This window comes from Nyctereutes procyonoides, unplaced genomic scaffold (genome assembly GCF_905146905.1).
Source record: "Nyctereutes procyonoides isolate TBG_1078 unplaced genomic scaffold, NYPRO_anot_genome, whole genome shotgun sequence".
Lineage (NCBI taxonomy): Eukaryota > Metazoa > Chordata > Mammalia > Carnivora > Canidae > Nyctereutes > Nyctereutes procyonoides.
In genome coordinates this window covers 20,795,173-20,820,694 of record NW_026575037.1, presented here as the reverse complement: position 1 = coordinate 20,820,694, position 25,522 = coordinate 20,795,173, and the positions used below count along the sequence as shown (strand labels likewise).

At 41.0% G+C, this 25,522-nt stretch overlaps 1 protein-coding gene across 1 annotated transcript in view; it reads left to right on the top strand.

Moving 5' to 3' along the window:
* Positions 1-1,651: 1,651 nt before the first annotated feature.
* Positions 1,652-25,522, top strand: part of LOC129505911 (complement receptor type 1-like) — a 70,616-nt gene continuing 46,745 nt past the window's right edge. The window contains exons 1-2 of the mRNA XM_055319260.1: positions 1,652-3,639; positions 12,141-12,152. Of these exons, the coding sequence (XP_055175235.1) occupies positions 3,504-3,639; positions 12,141-12,152 (148 nt within the window). The 5' untranslated portion in view covers positions 1,652-3,503. The remainder of the gene's footprint in view (positions 3,640-12,140; positions 12,153-25,522) is intronic.

Genomic DNA, 25,522 nt, shown 5'->3' with positions numbered 1-25,522 from the left:
TGGTTTATGGAGATTCGTCTTTGTGAAGGTGAGTAGCAAAAATCATGGAGGACCTGAAACAGTGTGAGATGTATGCATTTCCTGGGAGATTTCTGTTTGAGCCCATGTTATGGAAATAGGAATATTAGGTTCTATTCAATTAACTTTGTCAACAGTTCCAGTTGCACAGTTTTGCTGTTTTCTGCTGTCACCCTTTTTACTTCATTGTATGCCAATCAATTTAAGCATACTTAGTTTCTGATTCTCTTTTGTGATTGAGGAGTTTAAGAATAATGAGGACAGTGAGTATATGAGCCACCATCTTTAATTTGAGGAATGCTGTAGTTTAGTGGAGAGAAAGGGGATTGGTGTGGGATCTGAACTCAGATTCTGTTTCTGTTCCTTAATCTAACCTGGGGTAATTTATGTAATTTCTTAGAAATTCTAGCTTCTTAAAAAAACAAATAAATAAATAAATTCTAGCTTCTTATCTGGAAAGTTAACCTAAGACTGCAAACTTCAATGTTATTAAATTCAAATGGTACTATCCCTACTTTGTAGATGAGAAAATTACCTGTCGAAAGTAGATGCTCAGTCGACAGTGATTCTTGGCTAACCTATCATATCACCTCACCACAAAGATGATACTCAAAACTTATTTCTACCCCCTGTGCCTTTTATTCATCTATTGGTTATTTTAAAAAGCAATGATTTTAATTGCCAATTTACTACTGGACTTTACTGCCTCACAATATGATACTAAAGAACATGTTCACTTTTAACAAAGATTTCCATTACAAAAACCTTGGCTACAATGTCTGTTTAAATAGAATTTAACATACAGAATGAGCTTTGGTGTAACTCCTATTATCAAAACTCATCCATATCCTCCAAGAAACCTGATAACAACAGGTTCATAACCAGCTTCATTTTTCTTCTTCCGTGCTTAATACTGGAACAGAATTCGACAGTAAATTCTCATCTCTCCAGATATCACCTGCCCACCACCTCCTGTTATCTCCAATGGGAAACACACAGGGAGTTCCTCAGAAAATGTTCCATATGGAACCATAGTCACCTACACGTGCAACCCCGGACCAGAGAGTGGAGTGAAATTCAACCTCGTTGGGGAGAGCACCATCCATTGTACAAGCAATGACCAAGAGATGGGCACCTGGAGTGGCCCTGCTCCTCTCTGTATACTTTCCCTCCCCACTGTCCGGTGTCCAACTGTCTATGTTGCAAATGGATACAAGATCTCTGGCAAGGAAGCCCCATATTTCTACAATGACAGTGTGGCATTCAAGTGTAATCGTGGATTTACTTTGAAGGGCAGCAGTCAGATTCGTTGCAAGGCTGATAATACCTGGGATCCTGAAATACCAGTTTGTGAAAAAGGTAAAGACCCAATGGGGGAAAAATGAGGTATTTATTTATTTATCATCTCCAACCCAAAACTAGAGTCATGGAAAAAGACAAAGGTGCACAGATTACTATCCCATTTCTTCCATTCTGTGATCGAATGTCCTATGTGTTTTTATATGTTCTTCATGTAAATGCCCCTTTGGATCTGGGATGTATTCAGGGTAGATAATGAGAAGACTTTTTATGTTTTTATTTTTTCAAGTTTTTATTTAAATTCCAGTTAGTTAACATACAGTATAATATTAGTTTCAGGTGTGCAGTGTAGTGATTCCACACTTCCATGCGACACCCAGTGTTCCTCACAAGTGCCCTCCTTCGTCCCCATCACCTATTTCCCCCATCGCTCCACCCACCTCTCCGCTGGTGACCATCAGTTTGTTCCTTATAGTTAAGAGTCTGTTTCTTGGTTTTCGAGAGGACTTTTTTAAAGGTGACTGGTTCCTACAAAAGAGCAGAAAACATTTGATAATTAGAGTTTCATAATCTTTGGCTTAAAAGTTTCAGATTGTCTGCTGTTCGGTGCTGTACACTTAATGTTCTTGTGTATAAATTCCTTTTTTGTTGTTGTTGGTATTTATGTGGGGAGTTTTCTCTTCAGACTGCCAGCCACCTTTTGGGCTCCAGCATGGTCGGCATACAGGTGGAAACAGGGTCCTCTTTGTCTCTGGGATGACCGTAGACTACACCTGTGACCCTGGCTACTTGCTTGTGGGAAACAAATCCATTCACTGTATGCCTTCGGGAACTTGGAGCCCTTCTCCCCCTCGGTGTGAAGGTACTTTCAGTTGCAGAGTTGTTTTTCTCCGTGATATCAGGCATGCATACATAATTCAAACTTTGTTCTTCTAGAAGCACCATGTCAACCTGTGAGAGATGATTTTCAAGAGCCTCCTCCCATTCAATCACCTGTGATACCAGTTAATACATCCTGTCAAGATGGGTGAGTATGAGATGGTCCATTCTGAAAAGGGGTCCCCTCCTCTTTTTGGGCGTTAATTCTGTCCTCAAGTTGTCTTGATGACTCCTCCTAGAGGTCCCTCATTGTCCCATTCCTAGAGAATGTGAGGCTCCACTGGTCTAACTACATCTCTCTTTCAGTTCTTTCTTGACACGGAAATGGCTTTGCTGTGGAAAAACTCTATGTCTAAAGTAGTTTTCTTACTTGGAGGGCCAGGAGTTTTAGCTCCTGTCTGCCGACCTCTTCTTTAGAAGTGCCCCTGTACCTGTGCTTTAAGGAAGCTAGGTTGCAGAGATGTGATATTGAGAAGAGGAAATACAGTACAATCTCTCTCCAGGTACCGGTTGACTGGACATGCTTATCAGAAGTGTCAAGATGCCGAGAACAGGGTTTGGTTCCAAAAGATTCCACTTTGTAAGGGTAAGTCAGAAAAAAAATTTGTCAGTGAGGTAGTAAGGCAGGCCACTGAAGAACTAGCCTTATAGGTCCATAGTCTATATGTTCTATTTCATTGTACATAAGATAAGGCAACTCTTGCCGTGTTTGGTCGGCACTGGCATTGGGAAACAAAGTTGTCAAATAGGAACTGAGTATTTGCCATACATCTGCCTGCGATTTAAGAAAAAAAATATATAGCCTATGTTTCTAGTTTATGGGAGCATAGCTATATTTCTTCCTTTCTTAATACTTTGTTTTCTGAATTGTTTTGGAATGAATATGTATTATTCATGTAGAGAATTAAATAACACTGGTTTAAAAAAAATCTTATTTATTTGAGACAGAGAACACAAGTTGAGAGGAGGGTTAGAAGGAGAAGCAGACTCCTCATTGGGCAGGGAGTCTGATGCGGGGCTTGATCCCAGGACCCTGGGACCATGACCTGAGCCGAAGGCAGACACTTAACCGACTGAGCCACCCAGGTGCCCCAATAATGCTGTTTTACAGGAAGCATAACCTGGGTCCCAAAATCTCAATTATTTTGTGGTCCCATGTAGAACATGCAGTTGCCTTGTTTTATTTGTGCCCGACTGAAGACTGTCCACCATGGTGTGCTAGCTGAAGCAGAATTTCCTTAATCTCTTCTGCAGTTATTCACTGTGAACCCCCACCCATAATTGAGCATGGAAGACCTAGGGGCGTGATGGCAGAGCACTTTCTGTATGGAAATGAAGTCTCTTATGAATGTGACCAAGGATTCTCTCTTCTGGGAGAGAAAAATATACGATGCATAAGTGATCCTAAGGGACATGGATCTTGGAGTAAACCTCTCCCGCAGTGCTTAAAACCTCCTCCTGTGACCCACTGCCCTAACCCAGAAGTCAAACATGGGTACAAGCTCAATGAAACTCATGCTTCATATGCCCACAACGACACGGTATATTTCGCCTGCAATGCTGGCTTCATCATGAACGGCAGTCATGTGATTCAGTGTCATACCAATAACAAATGGATGCCAGGTGTACCGACTTGTATCAAAAAGGGTAAGATATTTTAAGGAACAAAGTGTGGGCTATTGCCCAGAATGAAGAAAAAGGGTTTTGAATCTACACTGACCATTCAGACTATAGGAAAGCATGTGAGAGCAAAGGCAATCTCGTTGTTTTATAAGACACCTGCCTTATCTTTTTATCTCATCTTTTCCCCCCTTCCCTTTTTTTTGAGATTTTATTTATTTATTCATGAGAGACAGGGGGCAGGGCACAGACACAGGCAGAGGGAGAAGCAGGCTCCATGAGGGAGCCCAATGTGGGATTCGATCCTGGGACTCCAGGATCATGCCCTGAGTCAAAGGCAGGTGCTAAACCCCTAAGCCACTCAGGGATACCCCCTTCCCCTTCTAGATATGTTGAGCAAAAGTACATGAGAAGATAATGGTTAACTTCCAAATTGATGGAGTCTCTGAAATTTATTCTTTTTACTAATAATTTTTTTTAAAAAAACACATACTTTTGGGAGGGCAAGTATTTGGCAATAATATTGCTTGATAATTTGACATTTAAGGCTGTGATACCAGCCAGAAAGAGAACTTGGGGTTTGTGGAGAGGAACGCTAGCCCTCAAACCCATCGAATTGTCTTCCCTGTCATTTTAGTTATCACTTGGAAGCTTTATTCCTGTCAGTAACTGTCTACAAAAGAGACTGCCAATCGGTGCCCCAAGAACTGAATTCAGCTCACCAGAATGGTTTTCTCATCCTAAGTGAAACCCATTTGCACAGCCCAGGATAAACAGTGAATGTGTAACACAGTGAGGGCCCCCTTTGCTTTCCTGCAAGGCACCTGTATCTGGAACCAGGCAACGGCTGCCATTTTCAGGACAAATGCTCTCTGGTCATAAGTGGTGGCTTTGCTTCCTGGTTCCTGGAAGCATTTGGTGTGCCAGACCCTTAAACTACAGCTTCTGAGCTATTTAAGGGGTAAAGGGAAGAATACTATTAGCTAATAGATGACGATCGTGGGCCACGACCGCTGACCTTCCATTATGTTACTTTTGACATTATTCTTCAAATCACATATATGTAGGCAATGCAAATTTCTGTCCAGTGCTGCTTGGTTTCAGTGGAATGAATATTTCTGGATACCAATTAGTTGGCTTATATCCTACCTCTCAGTTTGGTGTCACCCACAGATAGTGCTGGCTATATGTTCCTCTGTGCTAAATTAAAGATCCTTTTTTATTGGTGTCTAAGCTTTCATAGGATGTCAACTTCCACTTAAGATACCCAATGGGAATCATACCGGTGGAGATATAGCTCGATTTTCTCCCGGAATGTCAATCCTCTACAACTGTGACCAAGGCTACCTGCTTGTGGGAGTGGCACTCCTCCTTTGCACACATGATGGAACCTGGAGCCAACCTGCCCCTTATTGTAAAGGTGTGGTGTTTATTACTCTCTTGTTTTTTCAATCAAATTTCTCCCAAATAAGCATTCAGTTAGGTACCTTCAACTTAAAATAGACGAATAAATGCATTAATTGGACCATTTATTTAATGCTTTAATTGGATGGATTCAATTGGATGAATACACGAATTAGTCTGCATACCACAAAATAAAAAAAAATGACTTAGGGTATAGCTTATCTGAGGAGTGATCACTTACATAGTCCTTTAAATATAGAAAATTGAAGTACTTATACAAATTAAACAACTAAAGTGCAGGCTGAATTTACACTGTAGTTGTAGTTATAAGTGTGCGTTTGGCAAAATACTGATAAAAATGCAATGATTTTGTCAGTATGTTTCCTCTGAGTGGTGGTGGAATTACGGGTAAGTCAATCGGAGAAGGACAAACAGTGTATGTTCTCATTCATTTGGGGAATATAAATACTAGTGAAAGGGAATATAAGGGAAGGGAGAAGAAACGTGTGGGAAATATCAGAAAGGGAGACAGAACATACAGACTCCTAACTCTGGGAAACGAACTAGGGGTGGTGGAAGGGGAGGAGGGCGGGGGGTGGGGGTGAATGGGTGACGGGCACTTGACAGGATGAGCACTGGGTGTTATTCTGTACATTGGCAAATTGAACACCAATAAAAAAATAAATTTATTATAAAAAATAAAATAAAATAAAAAGGAATTACGGGTCTATATCTCTTTTTGATAAAAGCTTCAGAATTTCATTTCCCAAACATAAATAATGCATATGAAATAGGAGTAGTGAGTTAATACCTTGTATTTATTGGGCACTCTTTACAAAATGCCAGAAACTGCTCACATCTTATATGCATTATCTCCTGATCATCTTCCTGAGAACCTTGTGAAGTTGATGCCATTCTTATTCCTGTATGACACATGAGGTCTTGGTAGAATGGAGAGACCTGTAACCTACCCAAGGTCACACAGCTGGGAAGTCCTAGAGTCATGACCCAAATCCAAAATCTCCCACTATTGCCCCCTCCATGGCAAGATGAAAGAAGAAATGAGTGAGTGTGTTCACATCTGGACAATTATAGAGTAAGGATGGAGCAGATGAACTAGCCATTCAGAATTCTTAATATTACCCACTCAGCCCTTCCGTTTCTCTAAGAGGCCATTAAAATTATCCAACACTATTAGTTTAGAAACTAAAGCACAAAGAAGAAAACTAATCTGGCTTAAACTATCTAAAGGTAATTGAGATTGATGGTTGACACAGAAATAACTCTGCCTAGGATATAGCCTTTTGTGTTACCACAGTGAGGCTTTCCTCACTGAGAATGAATCTAGTTGGGTTTGTAACCCTTTCCATTCAGGGCACTCTCCTTTCTTGAGAAAAGGCTAAAATATGACCCAGCTTCAATTAGCTTTCTTTCATTTCAGAGGTAAACTGTAGCTCCCCAGAGTATATTAATGGAATCCAGAAGGGGCTGGAGCCTGGGAAAATGTATCAGTATGGTTCAGTTGTCACTTTGGAGTGTGAAGAGGGGTATACCCTGGAAGGCAGTCCCCAGAGCCAGTGCCAGGATGATCACGGATGGAACCCGCCCCTGGCTGTCTGCAAATCACCAGGTAACTGCAGAAGGCTTCCACACATGTGGCTCTTACTTGTCTCACTGGAGAGAAGAGAGTGAAAGGTGGCCCTCGATGTCAGGGACCTGTAGGTTTTAAATCAATATGGGTCTATGACCAGTGCTACAGTATTGGGCAAATTTGAAGTTAGTGGTCTATTCTAGAAAAAAAAAAACAAAACTTTCTGAGGATGGGGAAAGTAAAGAAAGGAGTACTAACTTATAAGGTGCAAAACAACCACCTAACATTTTGAAAGGAGTCATTACTGAGGTTTCCCTTGCTGCCTCTTGATTTGTAAGAACTTACCAATGTGACAAGGACCTCGAAAGAGTATGGAGCACAAACTTTTAGAGCAGTTCATATTTGCATTCTAACCCAAGAAATCTCTGATTATCAAATTGAGTATGTTGGCTTTTTTCATTCGTGAACTATCCCAACTTAAAGTGATATTTAAGTGTCCAGTGAATTGTTACATAAAAAATGAAGGAAGAATGCATACAATCCAGGGTCCAGATATATCTCTTTGAGCAGATTTCGAGAGAAAGGAGCTGTGTGTTATCTTGGGGCTTTGGGGTGCACTGGAGCATACACCTAGACTAATATTTTCATGATTTTATATTCTCCTTAGCCTCACTTGCTCCTCTTCTTAGTGGTAAGTTTTCTTAAATATTTGAATTAAATTTCTAATGATGTTTTATTTTTTAAAAATATACATAATTTAACATTCTATATCCTGCTATTATTCTTGTTTTTCACTTTAGCTCCTAGGAAATTCTCCTTTTTGGGGTTTTAATGGTCTATTCATATGTACTGCATATTACAAACTGACAGTTTTGAATAGAGTTGACTAAATGATTTTAAAAGCCCAGTTTTTAAATTGACAGTTTAGTTTATATTAACTTTTGATCTTTTGCATGCTTTGGTACTATCAAACAGGGTGACTTATTCTGCAGCAGCAAAAATAGATTTTACAACTGAGAGGTAAATGTTGTTATGCTACATCATGGGATCCTTGTGTCCTGAGCTCCTAGTATCATATCACCCCAGTAACAAGAATATTATTAATAAAACTGAAAGGGACAGAAAAGCTCAACAGACACTTGACTAGAGCCCTGTGGTCAAATGCTTGGTGCCTTAGATTAAATGTGAACTGGGCTGGATCAGAAAAAAACTGAAGCCCAAGTATGATTATTTAGGAATTTAACATTTATATGGCTGACAAAGGATAAGTATAAAGTCACATAACAATTTCCCCACAGCCCCACAATCCCTTCAAAACAATATAGGTCACAATTTTCTGGCATTTGATACTTGTTTTGTTTTCTAGGTCTTTCTGCAGGTTCAGTACTTCTTATATTCTTGATTGGTGTCACCTTATGCACAATATTAAAACACAGAGAACGGTAAGTTCAGTGCATGATTGGCCAAAAGGCACAAAAGGTTTCGGCTTCTTGCCTGAAATTAAACTCAGAAGCACAAGTTATATGACGTGAATATTGTAGTATGGTAACTGGAGTAAGGGACCTTGTGCCATATAGAAGAAAACCCTCTCTGTGAGAACTTAAAAAATATCAAACACTTGTTTTATTTGAATGAAGTTCATTCAGATGGTATATAATTTTAAAATCTAGGAAATTAAAATTTAAAAAGTCCCAGTGATAACAACTGCAAATATTTTGGTATATTCCTATCTTATCTTTTATTCTTTCTCTTTCTCTTTTTGACTAAAATTTTGACATTATAATCCCCTGCTTTAATTTTTTTAGTTTGGCTTTTGTCTCTTGTATCTTTATGTTGTGTTTTCTTTTTAGTTATTTAATACTATATTGTCCTATGTATTTCTATATCCTGAAAATTTTAGATTGCTTCCACATTTATTTTGGTAATAAATAAAGATACAAGAAACACCTTCAAATAAATCTTTTTCCACATCTACTTATTTCTGTAGCATAGATGTAGAATTACTAAGGGTAAGAGGATGAACATTTAAGATACCTAATAAATATTGCCAAATGACTTTCCAGAAAGTTTATTCTAACTTGACCATATATCAAATAATTAATATATTTTGATATGTTGTGTTTCTGGACTTCTTTTCCTGCTGTATAGGTCTGTCCTTCTATCTCAAATTCATTTATGCTTAATTAATATGGCTTTCTGCTGTTATATGGTAGGGCAGGAATACCTTTGCTATAATTTTTTAGGATTTTCCCTTCTATTCTCTTTTGTTTGTTCTTACCACGTGATTGATTTTTAGATCATTTGGCATTTCCAAAAAACATATGTTATGATTCCATTAATAAGTCTATGGATTAGTCTGTGAGAATTTGACATCTTTTCTGTAATATGTTCCCATTCACAGTTGTGAAATGCCTGGTTTAGGCATTAGACATGAAGGGGCTATGTTGACACTATGTACTCATGGCACCTGTGAACCTGAGGCATTTGTTCTAAGCCTGCCAGACCCGGGCACCTCTGGTTCACAGGTGCCATCACAGTTATATCAAATCACTTATGTGGTTCTTACCATACAAGAGTCTTAAAAGGGTCTACAATTGTGATATACTTTAGACTGTAGTGTTGACCAGAAGATGTATCCCATAATCTTTGTTTAGTGAATGACTTCAGGAAAAAGAGTGTTCTATGACCAAATAAGATTGGGAAGATACTACATGCTGTATTTTTCTCATGAAAATTCACAATGATCAAGAGCATATTTCAGGTCCTCTAGGCAGGAAGCTTGTTTAATTTTATTTTTATACCAGAATTCCCCAAACTAATTAGACTACAGAACTTTTTTTTCTCATTTAATGCTTTCTCATCCCATGGAACTAAGGTTTCATTTAACAGTCACTGGGGATCCTAGAAAGGTGGGCAGGAGTTAGAGCATCAAAAGCCCCATATACCATGACAAGGAGTTGGGGTCTATCCTGTAGGATCTTAAGGTAAAATAATATGTTCAGATATGCATTTTCAACAGGAGGGCCAGGACCAGGTTCTCCACTAAAGCAGTAGTGGCGGGGGGAGGGGGGGATCGAGAGCTATCCTCGCCATTAAGGAAAGAGGATTTCCAGGACTTAGTGACTTGCCAGATACAGGGAGAAAGGGACGAAAAGAATGACTCATGTGGATTGGATCCAGTGGTTCACCAATAGAGAAGTGGGCAGTTTTGTGTAGAAAGAGGAGTTCAGTTGTGCCCTATTACCTTGGGGTACCTACAAGGTAAAACTCCAGAAAAAGGCCTGGACTCAGGTACGCAACATTTATTAACTCCCATTTGAAGCCTTGTGACCAAGAACAAAAAAGGTATGAATAGGGATGAGGACAGGTCTCAGCAGGACAGTAAAACCTAAAAGGGAGGAAAGGAAGGAACAGTCAGAGGTAGGAGGAGAATTAGGAAGGAGGAGTTTCACAGAATTCAAGGGAGATGAGGGTCTTCAGGACAAAAAAAAAAAAAAAATGGAGATGTCATTTACATGGCTTTCCTCACAGGAAGTTAGAAGATAATTTTAGCCAAGAGTTATTGGAAATTTAAATAAATAGAAAATGTGGCCTCTATCTCTTTCCTTCATGCTCCTAAGTTTGTTATCAGAGGATTACACATGTAGGAAAATTGGCAAACTTTAGGAATGCCTACAAGCTGAAATAATTTATGATGTTTCTGGCAGATTATTAAGTTTATGAATATGATTATATCAAATACTCTTAAACAGAGTATTAAACAGTGCCCTCACTGATATAAACCAAATATATATGCTAAACTGTATTGCTAAGCATCCCTCGTTTGTTTTATTTCTAATTTGTAACTGACTTCAATTTACTTTCTAGTTGATATAGACATTTGAGCTGCCTTAAATACTTTCTGTAAATGAGATGAGTCATTGGTCACCCAGAAATGTTGTCTAAGTAACAAAATTAAATAATTCTAAAGGCCACTCAAACATTTAAGAGGCACCATTCTTAATGTACACCACTTATGTTTATAAGCTGACCTTTTAAATATGGTATGAGCCACATGCTCTCTATGTACCTTTTGCAGAAATCTTGCTTCTTCAGTAATTTTGTAATACCTTATTTCGGAATTCCACATGATAGTGTAATCACATTTTACTGCCTTTTGCTAATTTTGGCTAAGTGGTTTTAGAAGCACAGTAAAGCATATGGGCTTTCAAGGAGTAAAAGTAATATTGTCCTCTTAAAAATCCCAAGGATTCTGAATTTAACATCAAATATAAGAATTTCCCCTTAAGTTACATTGAAAGACTGTGCCCCAAAAAGATAAATTTGTGGTCATGTCCTAAAATAAAAGCTGCTTTTTGATTGATTTCTTTTCAATTTTTTTTGAGGGTCGTATTTATGTCATTGAGGGTCTTGGATCTGGAGTAAAGCTACCTAATATCAACTTCTGACATGGACATTTGTCATCCTAGCGAGTTATTTTTATGAGCGCTTCCAAACAATAGGGGTTATAGTGATTATCTTCTATGATACTTAGGACAACAAAATGAATCATTCATGAAAAGTACTTCTCATGTGATGGGAATTATGGAAAACAAACAACTATAACATGTTTATAGTAATCATGCCAGTGAGTAAAGAGTTTACTTTTTTCTTCTTCCATTTAGCAATTATTATACAAATCAAAGCCCTAAAGAAGGAGATCTTCATTTAGAAACACGAGAAGTATATTCTATGGATCCATACAACCCAGGAAGCTAATCAGAAGACAAACTGGTATCTAATGAAATTGAAATATTTCTATTCATTTCTATGTTAAAATATCTTCAATTTATATTTATCAATAATCATAGTACTGAATATGTATGGTTCTATTGCACAAGTCTTTAGTAATCAAGCACAGAAATTGCTAATTACCTAATTCATATTGCAAATTAATGCCCCTAGGGTTTTTTTTATTCATTCATCTATTCAACAAATACTGAACACATATCATAATAATTAAGAATAAAATAAAAGGGATCCCTGGGTGGCGCAGCGGTTTGGCGCCTGCCTTTGGCCCAGGGCGCGATCCTGGAGACCCGGGATCGAATCCCACATCGGGCTCCCGGTGCATGGAGCCTGCTTCTCCCTCTGCCTGTGTCTCTGCCTCTCTCTCTCTCTCTCTCTCTGTGTGACTATCATAAATTTAAAAAAAAGAATAAAATAAAAAAGAGGATGAAAAGTATTTTGAAGAGAAATAAAGCAGAAAAGGAGCTAGAGCAGAGTAGTTGGAAGGGAAGTCCTCACTAAGAAAATGGCATTTGAGCAAAGACTAGGATGGAGTAAGGAGGCGGCCTTATTGGTGGTAGAAGAACATTCCAGGAAGAAAGAACAGCAGGTGCAGAGACTATAAAGTAGTGTGTGCCTGCTGTGTTGGAGGTACAGCAAGGAGAGCAGCGTGGCCTAGTTGAACTGACCAAGGGAGAGAGAGGTGGGGATGAAGTCAGAGAGGGGGTAAGGGGAGGAGGATGAGGAAGATATATAGAGTATGCTAAGTCACTGTAATGGGCTTGATGTGTATTCTGAGATGGAAACAAAAGGAGGTTTTAGGTGGAGGAGAGAATGGTCACTTTAAGTGTTCTGTGAAGAATTGAGTGTGGGAAGATGAAGGTGGAAGATGGGGAGCCAATGAAGACTTTATCACAATTATCTAGGCAAGAAGCTGTGAGTGGCTACCACCAGGCTGGGGAGAAGAGGCCAGCATCTGTTTTTTAAGATAGTGACAGGAGGATTTGCTGGCAGTTTGTAAGGGAGGAGGTGGTGATGATGTCAGGGTTGTTTTTTGTTTTTTGGTGTGTGGTTTTTTTTTGTTTGTTTTGTTTTGGTTTGGTTTTTTTTTTTTTTTTTTTTGGCCTGCCAACCAGAAGGATGGAATTGCTGTTAATTAGGATGACTGACAATGTGATAAAAGCAGGATTAGGGAGAAAAACCAGGAATTTCACCTTGGAGATGTTAGAAATGAGACCTCTAATAGGCCTCCATGGAGAGGTATCAAGAAGGCAGCTGGGTGTACCAGTCTGTATTTCAGAGAGTAGGTCCAGGCTCAAGACCTAGATTTGGGCCTTGTCAGCATATGGATGGATGCAATAACGAAAGCAAGTAAGATGAGCAAGGGAGTGAAAGGGGCCAGAAGAAAGGTCCGTGTGCCCGGCCTTGGGTCCCTCCACATCAGGAATCACAGAGTGTGAGAGGGAACCAGCAAAGGGGCGAAGCAGCAGCCTCTGACACAGGGGCAACCCCCGAGAGCATGGTGTGGTAAACGTCATGTGAAGAAAGAAGTCTGAGGAGGAGGAGGAGGGAGTGATCAACTCTGTCAAATGCTACTGACTGATCAAGAGCAGTAGTGAATACCGACCCCTGTGTTTGCAGCACAGGAATCGTTGGTGAACTTGACAAGAATTATTTTGGTGAAGAGGAAGGAGACAAACTCCTGATGGAGGTCAGCTTAAGAGAGAATGAAAGGAGATAAATCGGAGGTCTCAGCTGTAGACCCCTCTTTCAAGGAGGTTTTCTACAAAGAGGCACCGATGGAGGGAGCAGATGGCAAGAGTAAGAAGGAAGATCCCAGGAACCACCCACTCTTGAAGAATGGAGAAACCGCAGCCAGGCCACTATTTCCATATGCTGATGAGAATGATCTAGTGGGAAGGGGGAAATGGTGACAGGAGAGAAAAGAAAGAATTGCTGGAGCAACATCTGGATAAGCAAGAAGGGAGGGGGTCGAGTGCTCCAGCCTGGAGGCAGAGCTTCGATGGGAGTGTGGCCTCCCCAACAGGAGAGAGGGCGGGCAGTGCGGGTGCAGATGCTCGTGTGGAAGTTCTCTTCTGGCGATTGTGTTTTCTCAGTGGCTAGAAAGCAAGACAGTCACCTGACTGGGAAGGGAGATGGTAGGGGTTTAAGGAGAAAAGAGAAGGCACTGAAGACTGAGTCACCATGGGAGTTGAAGATGGAATGACAAGGAGCATAGGAAGCTTGACAGAGAACATGGAGGGTCCCCCTAAGGTCCCCAGGACTTGTCTGCCAAGCCCAGGCATGGTGCTGAGCATCTCTCCTGCCTTATCTCCGTTTTCCCTCCCTACACAGTGAAAGGTATCAGCCTGAGGTGAGCATATAGCATCCAAGACGAGAAAACTGAAGCTAACCTGTTGGCCAACGGTCTCGGAATCAGTAAGGGGCGAATTTGAATTCAAGCTCAAATCTGCCTTCAGACTGCTTTCTCCTACAGACTCTATAAAGATACCACCTCTGCCCTCCTGCAACTTATTTTAGTATCAAGAAATAGACGTTTACATGTGATAGTGTAAGAATAAGAACCACAAACAAGCTACAGAAAAACTGCTGTGGTAGTTGAGGAAGAAAAGATCACCTGCTGCCGGGGAGTCATGGAAGAGGAAAGGGGAACAGGGGAGACCAGGCCAGAGTGATGTCTAAACCCAAACCACTGGGGATCCAAGTAATGCTAGGACATCCATATTTGTTGAATGAATGCATGACTGAGTAAGAGGGAGACTCTTGCTTCGATTTCTCCCTCATGTAGTATTATTCATATTTATCGATCTGAACTTTATTATTTGCTTCAGATCGTGTTCTCTGAAGAAGGGGGCCTCTGGAGGGAATGCTATCTTCTAGGAGGCTTGATGCTCTATTGGTGATAGCACTTAGCATTGGTGCCTAGAGAACGTGGACGCTGTCGTTTAAACACTAAGGTGCACACCTGCCCTTCATGCTGCCTCCTGAACCGAAATTCTCTATTTCAGTGTGCCTCGTTGTCTGGATCCAGCTGAACACGGGTGGAGAAGAAACCATGTGGACATGAGCGAGTCTACGTGTATGGTCTCAACACCGGGGAAACGACTTCATAAGCTATAACTTTCCATGTGCACTTATTCCCAAGCAGGACGAAGAAAGTTTCCTGGTAATAAAGCTGGGGGCCCAGTTTCACTGCTGCATGCTCTTCAAGGACTTTGGGAGGTCTCCCCTGTAATGTGCCTGGAACCAAGCCATAGCTATGGTGACTCCGAAAGTGTCCCCATTTTAAGGAAGGCAGTAAAAAGAGCTGTCCTGTCTTGACTCCTCTTTTGTAATCAGCATACTTGCCATTATCATATACTTCTGGTAATAGTGTGCTTTTAATTATTTAAGCAAAGCAGAGAGCATTTCACGTGGTTACAATGGGCATACTTTTGTTGCAAAGCCTAATTTTATTTTCATCATAGCATTTTGCTCCCATACGGTTAAACATTTCACTTTTGTTTCCACGTGGGTTTGAGGTTTTTATCACAATACATACTTTGCCTTTCCATAATCAGTAATTACAACTTGCACATTTTTTTTTACCATTATGGGAGTCAGGTTTTAATCGTTAAGGTTTTGGTGTACAAATTCAGGCTTTGGATATTTCCTTGGCCGTTCCGTCAGAGCTCTGGTTCCTTTAAAAATGTATATAGTAGTTACTCAAATAAATTTTATCTTTGAACAAAAACACTTGCCTTCTATGTTTGTTGTTCCCCTAGAGTTAATGAGCTTCGTCTTAGGGTTTTTATTTTAATTCCATTTAGTTAGGGTTTTTAGAGTTCCCAAATTAACATTTATGCATTCTGGATCCCACCACTTCGCCGTGTTAGCCAAGTCTCAATCCACAAACTCAGCTCCCTCATCTTAGATTGGCTCTTCTATTTGTCCAGCCAACGCCTTCCCGTAGCCCCCTCCCACCACACTCTAAATCCAGCTGCCAATATTCCTTCCACTTACACTATTGAGAAAATAAAATCTTGCTCACTGGCTCCCACAAATTTCTCTCACCATCTTCTAGACTATTCTGTTTGGCTTTGAGGGGTCTTTTAAATATATAGAGAGAGCATAAAGTTTGCCATCTTAACCATTTTTAAGTGTACAGAAGTGTTAGGTATATTCACATTGTTGTCCAACAGATTTCCAGAACTTTTTCATCTGACAAAACTGAAATGCTGTATCCGTTAAACCGTAACTCTGCATTCCCCTCTTCCTCCAGCCCCCCGCAGCCACCATTCTCCTGTTTCTCTGAACTTGACTACTTTAGATACCTCCTATATGTGGAATCATTCAGTGTTTGTCCCTCTGTGACTGGTTCACTTCACTTAGCACAGTGTCCTCAAGGTTCCTCCATGTTGTAGCCTGTGGAAGAACTTCCTTCCCTTTTTGGGCTGAATGATCTTTCCGTGCATATATGGACCACATTTAGTTCATTCATCTGTCAAAGGACATGTGGGTTGTTTGCACTGTGTGGCTTTTGTTCATGACGCTGCTACGACCAATGGCGCGCAAATAGCTCTTCAAGACCCTGCTTTCGGTCCTTTTGGATATATACGCAGAAGTGGGATGTGGCTCAGTATCTTTTATTCATTCACAACCAGTCCTCCTCTTATTCCTCTGTTGGTTCACCTTAAGCTGTCTATCCCACTCCACCTCATCTCCATTCTCCTTCCTTCTCTTAGTAGATGATGAAAACCTCACAGGGTAACTCCCTCAACCTCCTCTCCCTGCACTTCTCTTGCTTCACCCAAAATACCCGCCTCTGGCCTGTATGGCTTCCTTAGCTTCTGTGAGTCTGGGGACTGTGAGAGGGGTGACAGCAGAGAAGGCTGTTGTGAGCTGGGAACTAGACCTCCATGGCATGATGGGAGAAAGCAAATGTCAGGAGATCGGCGCAAAAAGAAGTGGTAATGAGTTAGGTGCTCTGCTAGCTTGTGATATAAGGCTGGGGAGTTGGATCTTCCATTCCCCTTTCATCAGCCTACCATGCTCTGACTTCTCCTTCCATTGCTCTGCGGAGGATGATTTAAAAGGATGATATCAAATCCCTGAGAGATTGCTATTGGGTACATTCTAAAGGAGATGTGATATGATCAAAGTAAGTATTTCTTGCAATAGAGTCATGGGAGAGAGCCTAAATATGCAAACTGCTAGAAAATAAGAAACACAGCTGGCCTTTGGGGCACTTCCCTTTCTCACCTAGCTGAGGCTCGAGGACGAGGGACAAATGAAGTAAGGCCGTGTTCTAGAATGCTTGTGTGAGCCGAGGCTATACACACTGAGTGGTACAGGTTTGCTGGACTGCGTGTATGTAGGTCTCCATTAGTGAAGCTACACTGAGAAGAGGGAGAGCAGTTTTCCACCCTGAGCAGCTTTTCCCCACCAGGAATCACAACTCTGCACAGAGGAGAGAAGGACTAATACATTTACTGAAATATCTGCCATGCTACCTCCCCACCCCTCCCCTTCCTCCCCTCTCTGTAGCCTGTGACCTATGCAATCATTCCACTCTCCAGGCAACTCCTTCCAACTCTTGAGTCTTGACCCACAACTGACTCTATTTTTAACTGATTTTTAAATCGGGGGTCCTTATCTTCGGGGCCACAAACCTTCAAAGGTTGTTGGCTAGAACTAAATTTCAGTATAACCCATTTCCTTTGTAAGCCTAGGTACTCCATTTTATGCATTAAAAAATTAATTCTGAGAAGGGGTCCATGCGCTTGGCCAAAGAAGCAAAGGGGTCCTCCATACACAAAAATATTCAAAGCCAAGAACCACCTATGAACCACAGCCTGATGTTTCCACCCTGATCTTCCTATCATTTATTCTACATGTTCTCACTTGACAGTAACATCAATTCCTGAGATTTTAACTCTCTTCCACCCATTTCCTTTTCAAAAGGCTAACTGTTTGACTTTTCTGGAAGTCCAGTGTTATCAACAAATTATATTCCCAATCGTTTCTTAGAACATTGCCATGCTTCCTTGGCTCCTCACTAAAACTCCATCTGTCTCAGGCCCAAGTCCTTCCCCATTAAAAAAAAAAAAAAAAGTCCTTCGACACTTCCCCTTGTTCAAGTCACCCTCTCTCTCTCCCATATGGTTCCTATTGTAACAAGTTACCTTGTAGCCAAAAATGACTCATTTATTCTTTTACAAGCCTGGAGGTCAGAAATCCATAATGTATCTTATGGGGCTAAGACCAAGGTGTTGGCAGGTGTTGGTTCGTTCTGAAAGCTCTGGGGGGAGATAGAATCTGTCTCCCTGGCCTCTTGCAGCTTCTAGAGGTGACCGTCGTTCCTTAGCTCATGACAGCATCTCCCCAGTCTTGCCTTCGGTTACTACCTTCTCCAGCTCTGATCTAGTGCCTCCCTCCACAAGGACCCCTGTGATTACCCACCAGGGTAATCCAGGACTGTCTCCCAACTCAAAACTCTTAATTTAATTACATCTGCAAAACCCCTCTTGCCACTTACTAAGCACAGACGCTGATCTGCAGGGAATCAGGATGTGGACACCCTCAGGGGCCGTTATCCAGCCCACCACCCAGCCTCATTTCCCTCAGCCTTGAATTCTTAACCCCTGCTCCAAATTTGTCCTTCCTGCACATTGTTTTTTTAATTTCAGTAAATAGCACCATCATTTGTTTTGAACCCTGAAGCTCTCTCTACGGCTTTCTTTCTTTTCCTCCCCACTAACTTTAGGAAAGGAGGTAACCCAAATCCAATGCCTGAGGACGTTTTGTTCATTCTGCCTCCAAAATGTTCATTGTCCACCATGGTGCAGTCAAGGCCACCGCCAAATCTCATCTGGATGATGGCAACACCTTGCTGGTCAGCCCCATTCACTAGCGCCTTATTCCAATCCAGTCTCCCAGTGGTATAGATAAGCCTACTTTAAAAATGCAAATATGAATAAGTCACTGGGTCATCCCCCCCCCCCCAACAGCTTGGCACAGCTCAATTCAACATAGGGGACTGGGGTCTTCTGTTTCCCGTCCCCTGCGCATGCTGCCCCCAGCTGGGGCTCCAGCACAGCAGCCCCTGGCCTTTGGGTCGCAGAGGGAAGGCGGCCCTGGGCGTCTGGAAGCCAGGCCAGGAGAACCCGCCGCCTGCCCGGGCCGTGCATCCTCTCCACGCCCACCGCAGCCCCCAGCCCAGGCATCACCATGCGTGGCTCCTGTGCGCGGGTCCCTAAGCGGGTGCGTGGAAGCGAAACTCGGCGCAGTTGGTTAGAGACCATGCAAATGAGGGATGAACGAGACCTCGCCCGCGCGCGAAGGGGAAGCGGCGCCCGGGCTCGTGCCTCCGCCTCCCGCGCAGCGCTGCCTAGACCGCGGGCGCAGGGCGCGCTCTGGGCTCTCGGCGGGGCGGCCGGCGCTGCCCTTGAGGTCGCGCCTGCACCGGCAGGTGCCCGCGGAGGACGCGAGCCCCGCGGAGGACGGGAGCCCCGCGGAGGATGGGAGCCCCGCAGAGGGCGGGAGCCCCGCGGAGCACGGGAGCCCCGCGGAGCAGGAGCCCGCAGGAGGCCCCGCGCTCCCGCCCGGGAGGAGCTCTCCTCGCGTTCCTGGTGCTGCTCCCGCTGCCCGAGGCCTGGGGTGAGACGCGGGGCGGGGCTCTCGGGTCCCTAGCGCGGCGGGGGCGGAGGGGGAGTCCCGGGCCCCCCGCTGGTGCAGGACCCTGGTGGCCTCCGGGTGAGCGCGGCCTTCCCCCCCTCACCCCCCGGCGGGGCTCGGGATGTGCGCGCAGGTGCCCCGGGCGCCCCCGACAGTCCCCGCCCTCGCGTGGGGGACCCCAGCCCTCTCTTGCAAGGAGAGGGGCCCCGGGGAGGCGACCGACGTGGGTTCGAACCTGAGCATGTTCTCAGCGGCAAGGGAGCCTCCGCACCTGTCGCACCTGTCGGCGGTGTGTGCTTCCTCTTCTGGGCGGTGGGGACGCGATCAGGGCGCCGCCTGTCCCTTCATCAGGCTCTGCCCCCGGGCTTGACTTCTGCTCCTCGGTCACCCGGGCGGGGGGGGGGGGAGGGTGGACAGGCAATCCTGGGGGGGGGCGCAGTTATTACCTTAAAACGCCCTGCACTCGCCCCATTCCCATCCCAAATCATCACCGGCACCTAGTGGGAGCCTCTGTTAACACAAATCCCACGGCACTTGGGGCTAGAAGGCCGGGAAAGCCCTAGAACCCTCAGTGTAATCGTGGCAGATAGAAGGGAAGTGTAGACGTGTTTACACCGGATGGCATTCTAGTCGTGTGCTTAGCACATAGTAAAGCCTTTCATAACTATTTGAAAATTTTGAGGCTGCATCTTCCCTTCCTTCCTCCCTCCAGCCCATCCTTCCTGCCTGCCTTCCTTCCTTCTTTCTAAATAGGTAAACATCTTCAGTTAGAGCCTGTCTCTCACTCCCGGCCTTTCAAGGAGTCTTTTAGTTGCTTGGACTCACTGGCAACATCTTGGTTGAAATAACAGTCTTCATTCTTTCTGTCAGGCCTCTTCTTGACGGCTCATGAACAAAAAAAGAAAAAAATCTAGTTTCCACAAAAGTGGTTAGTAATATTTTATCTCCTTAGACATTGTAATCTGTCAAGTGAAGAAACCTTAGGTTTTATTTGCAGAAGAAAGGCAGGCCAAGTACATTAAGAAATCTGTTATCAACACTTAGAAATGTTTGTGGACCTTTTGAATATCTGATCTCCTTCTTACTGGTATGTTAATGGCAAATATAGAAATATATACATATAAAGATTATAATAACAACTTCAAAATGTGAAACAGCTAAATTATCCAATAATTTACTTGCCAAAGGAACTTTGATACAGAAAGTGCTGATAGAATGCCGACCCAGTGCACTGCACTCTGGACTTCATGACAGAGCTGTGTCCTCCAGGTGTGTTTGCATGTGGAAGTCGGGTGGTGGGTTTGTTTTTTGTTGTTGTTGTTGTTTTCTTTTTGAAATCTCCACAATTAGGAGACCAGGGTTCTGCTTTCTTGGCGTCTGCTACTTAGTAGCTATGGGTCTGGGGCCCACCAAGAAATGATCATACAGGCTGATTCACAGGGATAGTTATTTTTCCTCCAAATTAGCCAACTAAGCGCACTAAAATGGTGTGGAATGGCAGTCTCTGGCGCCCTCACCTGGCCCTTCGGTCAGATCTCACCCTGTTGCCTCACTGAATAAAAACGCAAGGTAGAAAGAGGGAAAGGGTTTCTTCCTGTGATTTGCCAAGACTTCAGTTAACATATGCTCCGATGAGCAGATCTGTGGTTTATAGTTCCAAGTTTTATAGAATATGATCTTTATGATTGGACGAGTAACTTTACAGTTTTTCTGCATGGAAACAGAATGAAGATAATTGTAATAAGGCCAACTTAAGCAAACAAAAAAATGGCATAGCTGACAATACCTTCCAAACACACATATACACAGGCCCTCACACACACAGGCACACACGTATTCAGGCTCTTTGTCAGAGACATTAAGAGGAAGAAACAGGGATGCCTGGGTGGCTCAGTGGTTGAACGTCTGCCTTTGGCTCAGGTTGTGATCCTGGGATCCTGGGATTGAGTCCCACATTGGGCTTCCCACAGGGAGCCTGCTTCTCCTTCTGCCTATGTCTCTGCCTCTGTGTGTATGTGTATCTCATGAATAAATAAATAAAATCTTTAAAAAAAAAGAGTAAGAAACATTGTCAGTCCAATCACAAGTGACCAAAGGTTGGCAAAAACTAAAAACTCAGAAAGTATCAAGACTAATTGAAATGATACTGTTACACATCCGCTATTGTGAACAGAGAAACTCATTGTGACTATCTTGTCCTTTGAGATATGTTAACGATCATATTAAATCATCATGATTAGCAAAGCATTTAAAATGTTTCTCTCATCTGTATCATAATTTAAATTTTTCTATTTATATATGTTTAGAAATATGAAATTATTAAATGCAAACATTTAAATATAGTTAATATTTTACTATGCATAATATATGTAACATAATATGGTTATATTTCTGTTATATAACAATATTCTATGTATACATTGTTATACTTATTTACATGACATGATGTATTACAATTTATTGGTACATAACACATATGATTACATCATATAAGCTATATAATACAAATATAATTTGATATATAGTATTAAGTTGTTATAGTTTATGTGTTTACAAATAATTTATGGTATACATTAATCTGTGAAATATATATTCTATGATATATATTGTAATAAATTAATGTTATATATAATTTACAAAATTATATATTACAGTACATAATATTACATAGTAAATTAGATTATATAATATGCCACATATAATATATAGTATACTGATATTATTAATATATAAATAATTTTGAACATTAAATATAAATATATAAAATTTTTTAAAGTGGGCTCTTCTTTAGATGACAGAGGTGTTTATTTTTTTTTTTTTGACAGAGGTGTTTAAATAAAACATTTGCAGTCTTTTTCACAAAAGAGTAGAAGGTGCAGAATGGAGAACAGAGTGTACTCCAGGTTGACAGTTTATGTTTGAACAAGGACATGGGAGTAATAAGTAAATTGTGCTTCTGGCACAGAATAAATCAATCTGCCATGAATGGAAAGTTTGAATCAGGAATATTTCAAAATGGACTGTGTTACCTAAGACAAAAGCCACATGAGATGATAGTGTACACCCACCAGAATAGGTAAAATGTTAAAAACTGAATATACCAAATATTGGCAATAAAGTGAAGTAACTGGAATTATTGCTCATTGGTAAAAGATACAACAGCTTTGGAAAGCAGTTTGGCAGTTTCTTAAAAAGTTAAACACAAATGTATCATATGATTGAGCATTTTATGCCTTGATATTTGCTCAAAAAAATGAAAACATCTGGCCACACAGAGACTTGTGCATGGATTTTCATAGTGGCTTTATAGCCAACAACTGGAAATAATCCAGATGACATTCAACAGCCAAATAGGCAAATTAAATTATGGTATATTTGTACAACTGAATATTACCAAGGAAAAGAAGAAATAATTTTTTATATATGCAACAACATGGATGAACCTCAAAATAATTCTTCTGTGTAAAAGCTAGACCAAAAAAGAAAAAAAGTACAAGTCAAGTGAGTTGGTTTATATGAAATTCTAGAAGGTCAAATCAATCTGTCTAAGAGGAAACAAGTCAGAGATCACCTAAAGAAGGGGGTAAAGAGACGATGGATTATAAAGCAAAATGAGAAAACTGTTGGGGGCAGGATGGAAATGTTTGTTATTCTGACTGTGGTAATGGTTTCATGTGGTGATGGTTTCATGGTGCACACATATGTCAAGTTCAGCAAATTGTGTACTTTAAATATTTTTCAACTATTATATTTGATATATCACAAAGCTATGCAGAAGTGTTTTTTTAAATAAACTGTGGTAGGTCTTGAGTTTATGGAATTCATGTTAATATACTTATTGTAGGAACAATGAGGGATTGGGAATAAAAAAGGAAAAGGAAACAAGATCAAGCTTTCTCTAGTGAAGGCTCATACGTTCCTTTCTATTTCGGCTATTATCCAAATTTGCAGTTTTACTTTTACCTCCTAGTTAGCAAGTAGAAGACTCTGGGTTCAAGTCCAGTCTCTAGGAATCCAGTGTCTAACACTTACACACTGTTCTCTTTTGTATTCATTTCTTATTGCTGCTGTAACAAATTATCACAAACTTAATGGCGTAAGACAACAGAAATTTATTCTCTTACAGTTCTGGAGGTCAAATTCTAAAAAGGATCTGTAGAGCTGTGTTTCTTCTGGAGGCTCCATGGCAGATTAGGTTTCCTTGCTCTTTTCTCTTCCAGAGGCTGCCTGCATACTTTGGCTCATGGCTGCTTTTCTCTACCTTCAAAGCCAGCAATGGAGCACCTTTAAATATCTTTCTTCTGTCTTTGAGCCTTTACCTCCCTCTCTTAAGGACCTTTGTGATTACATTTATGACCCACCCAGATAATCCAGGATAATCTCCCCCTCAAGATTCTTAATTTAATCACACCTGCAAAGCCTTAGTGCCATATTAGGTAACATTCACCGGCTCCAGGGATTAGGGCATCGATGTCTTTGGGAGCTCATTATTTAGGCAATCACACATTTCTACAGATTGTCAAAATCTTAGCTAAACCTGCTGAGGGAATCCATTACCATTAGGGTCCAGCATAGTACCAAATGGCTGTATCTCAGAAAACAGCCAGTGGTGTGAACACTGAATATGACTAACGGGAACTTAAAATATATATAGAATTTAATCAATAAAACCATGATAGAACAAAAGATAGGGAGGAAGTAAATGGAGTTAGCATTTTCTATGGTTCTTGTATCGCTGGGGAAATAATCGTTCATTGCATGTTAATATGGTAAGGATGCACATTATCTTTAAAGGAGCTGTAAAAGAATTTGTAAAAAAATAATCTAATAAAAAGAAATAACAATAAGGGTGCCTGCGTGGCTCAGTTGGTTGAGCACCACTCTTGATTTCGGCTCCAGTCCTGATCTCAGGGTCCTGGGATCGACCCCCGTTGGGTTCTGCACTTAGTGGGGAGTCTGTTCCTCCCTCAGCCTCTGCCCCTTCCCCTGCTCATGCTTGCACAGGGGAATTTTGGACAGAAGACTTATTAAGTTGTTAGGACTTAATTATTTAATAAATGGAACTGTAAGGTATTTCTTTTTTAGCTAGTAATGATGTGGAAAACTGAGATCCTAGATTGCACTATGAACTGAATAAGTTTAGGAATTATTTTTAATTCATTCTGTTATAATGAATTAAAAATAAAAAATATGTTGTCCATACAAAAGAAACAATATACATGTTCAGAGACAGAATGGATGAATATAAAAGGATGAAAAACCTGCCATGCAAAAACAAACCAAAATGAAGATGATTTGGCAAATGTGGCATAACAATCTTTGTCTTTAAATTATCACTGTGTATGTATATTTAAAATAGTTATTGATGTATTAAGAACTAAGTCTGTAATCTTATTTTTATTTGTCCCTACAAACAAAGTAGACAAAGTAGAATTTGAGGCAACTTTCATTACTAAAGATAAAGAGAGGTATTTTCTAATGATAAAAGGTCAATCTACCCAAAATATAATTTAAAAATTTTAAGGTTAAAATGGAAAGAATTAGAAGAAGAAATAAGACCAGCGTACAATAAGAATATTTAACACAACTCCTAGTAGAGTAAGCAGACCCTCTCAAAACAGTAAGTATCTAGAAGATTTGAACAAATCTGATTAGCAGATTGGACCTCACTGACATACCCAGAACACTGTACCCACCGTAGAGAGATATTTTTACAAATACAAGTGATACAGTTACCTCAAATGACTGTATGTTGAACCATAAAACAAGCCTCAATCAATTTCACAATAATACACATGCAGCTAAAAAATATAATCATAAATATACAGCGAAAAAAATTCCTCAAATGTTTGTAAACTATGCAAAACATTTCTAAATAAACCATGGGTCAGTGAATAAATCACAATGACCATCATCAAATATTTCATACTGAAAAAAAATGAAATATCAAAATTTGTAGAATGCAGCTAAATAAATGCTAGAATAAAAGTAATTGAATGCTTATTTCAGAAAGTATGAAAAGCTGAACATGTTTTAAAATCTAAATAATCACCTCAAGAAATTTACTTTTTAAAAAAAGAACAGCAAAGAAACTCAAGAAAACTGCAGTAAAGATGAAAGTAAGTATAGATCAACAAAATCAAAAGTTAATTCTTTGAAGACTATTAAAATTGGCCAAGTGGTTGACTGGTCTCAATTTACCCTCCATTATTTGAATTAATTAGTAGTGAGAATGGAAAGGAACAGGTGATTTTTAAAAAATAGAAG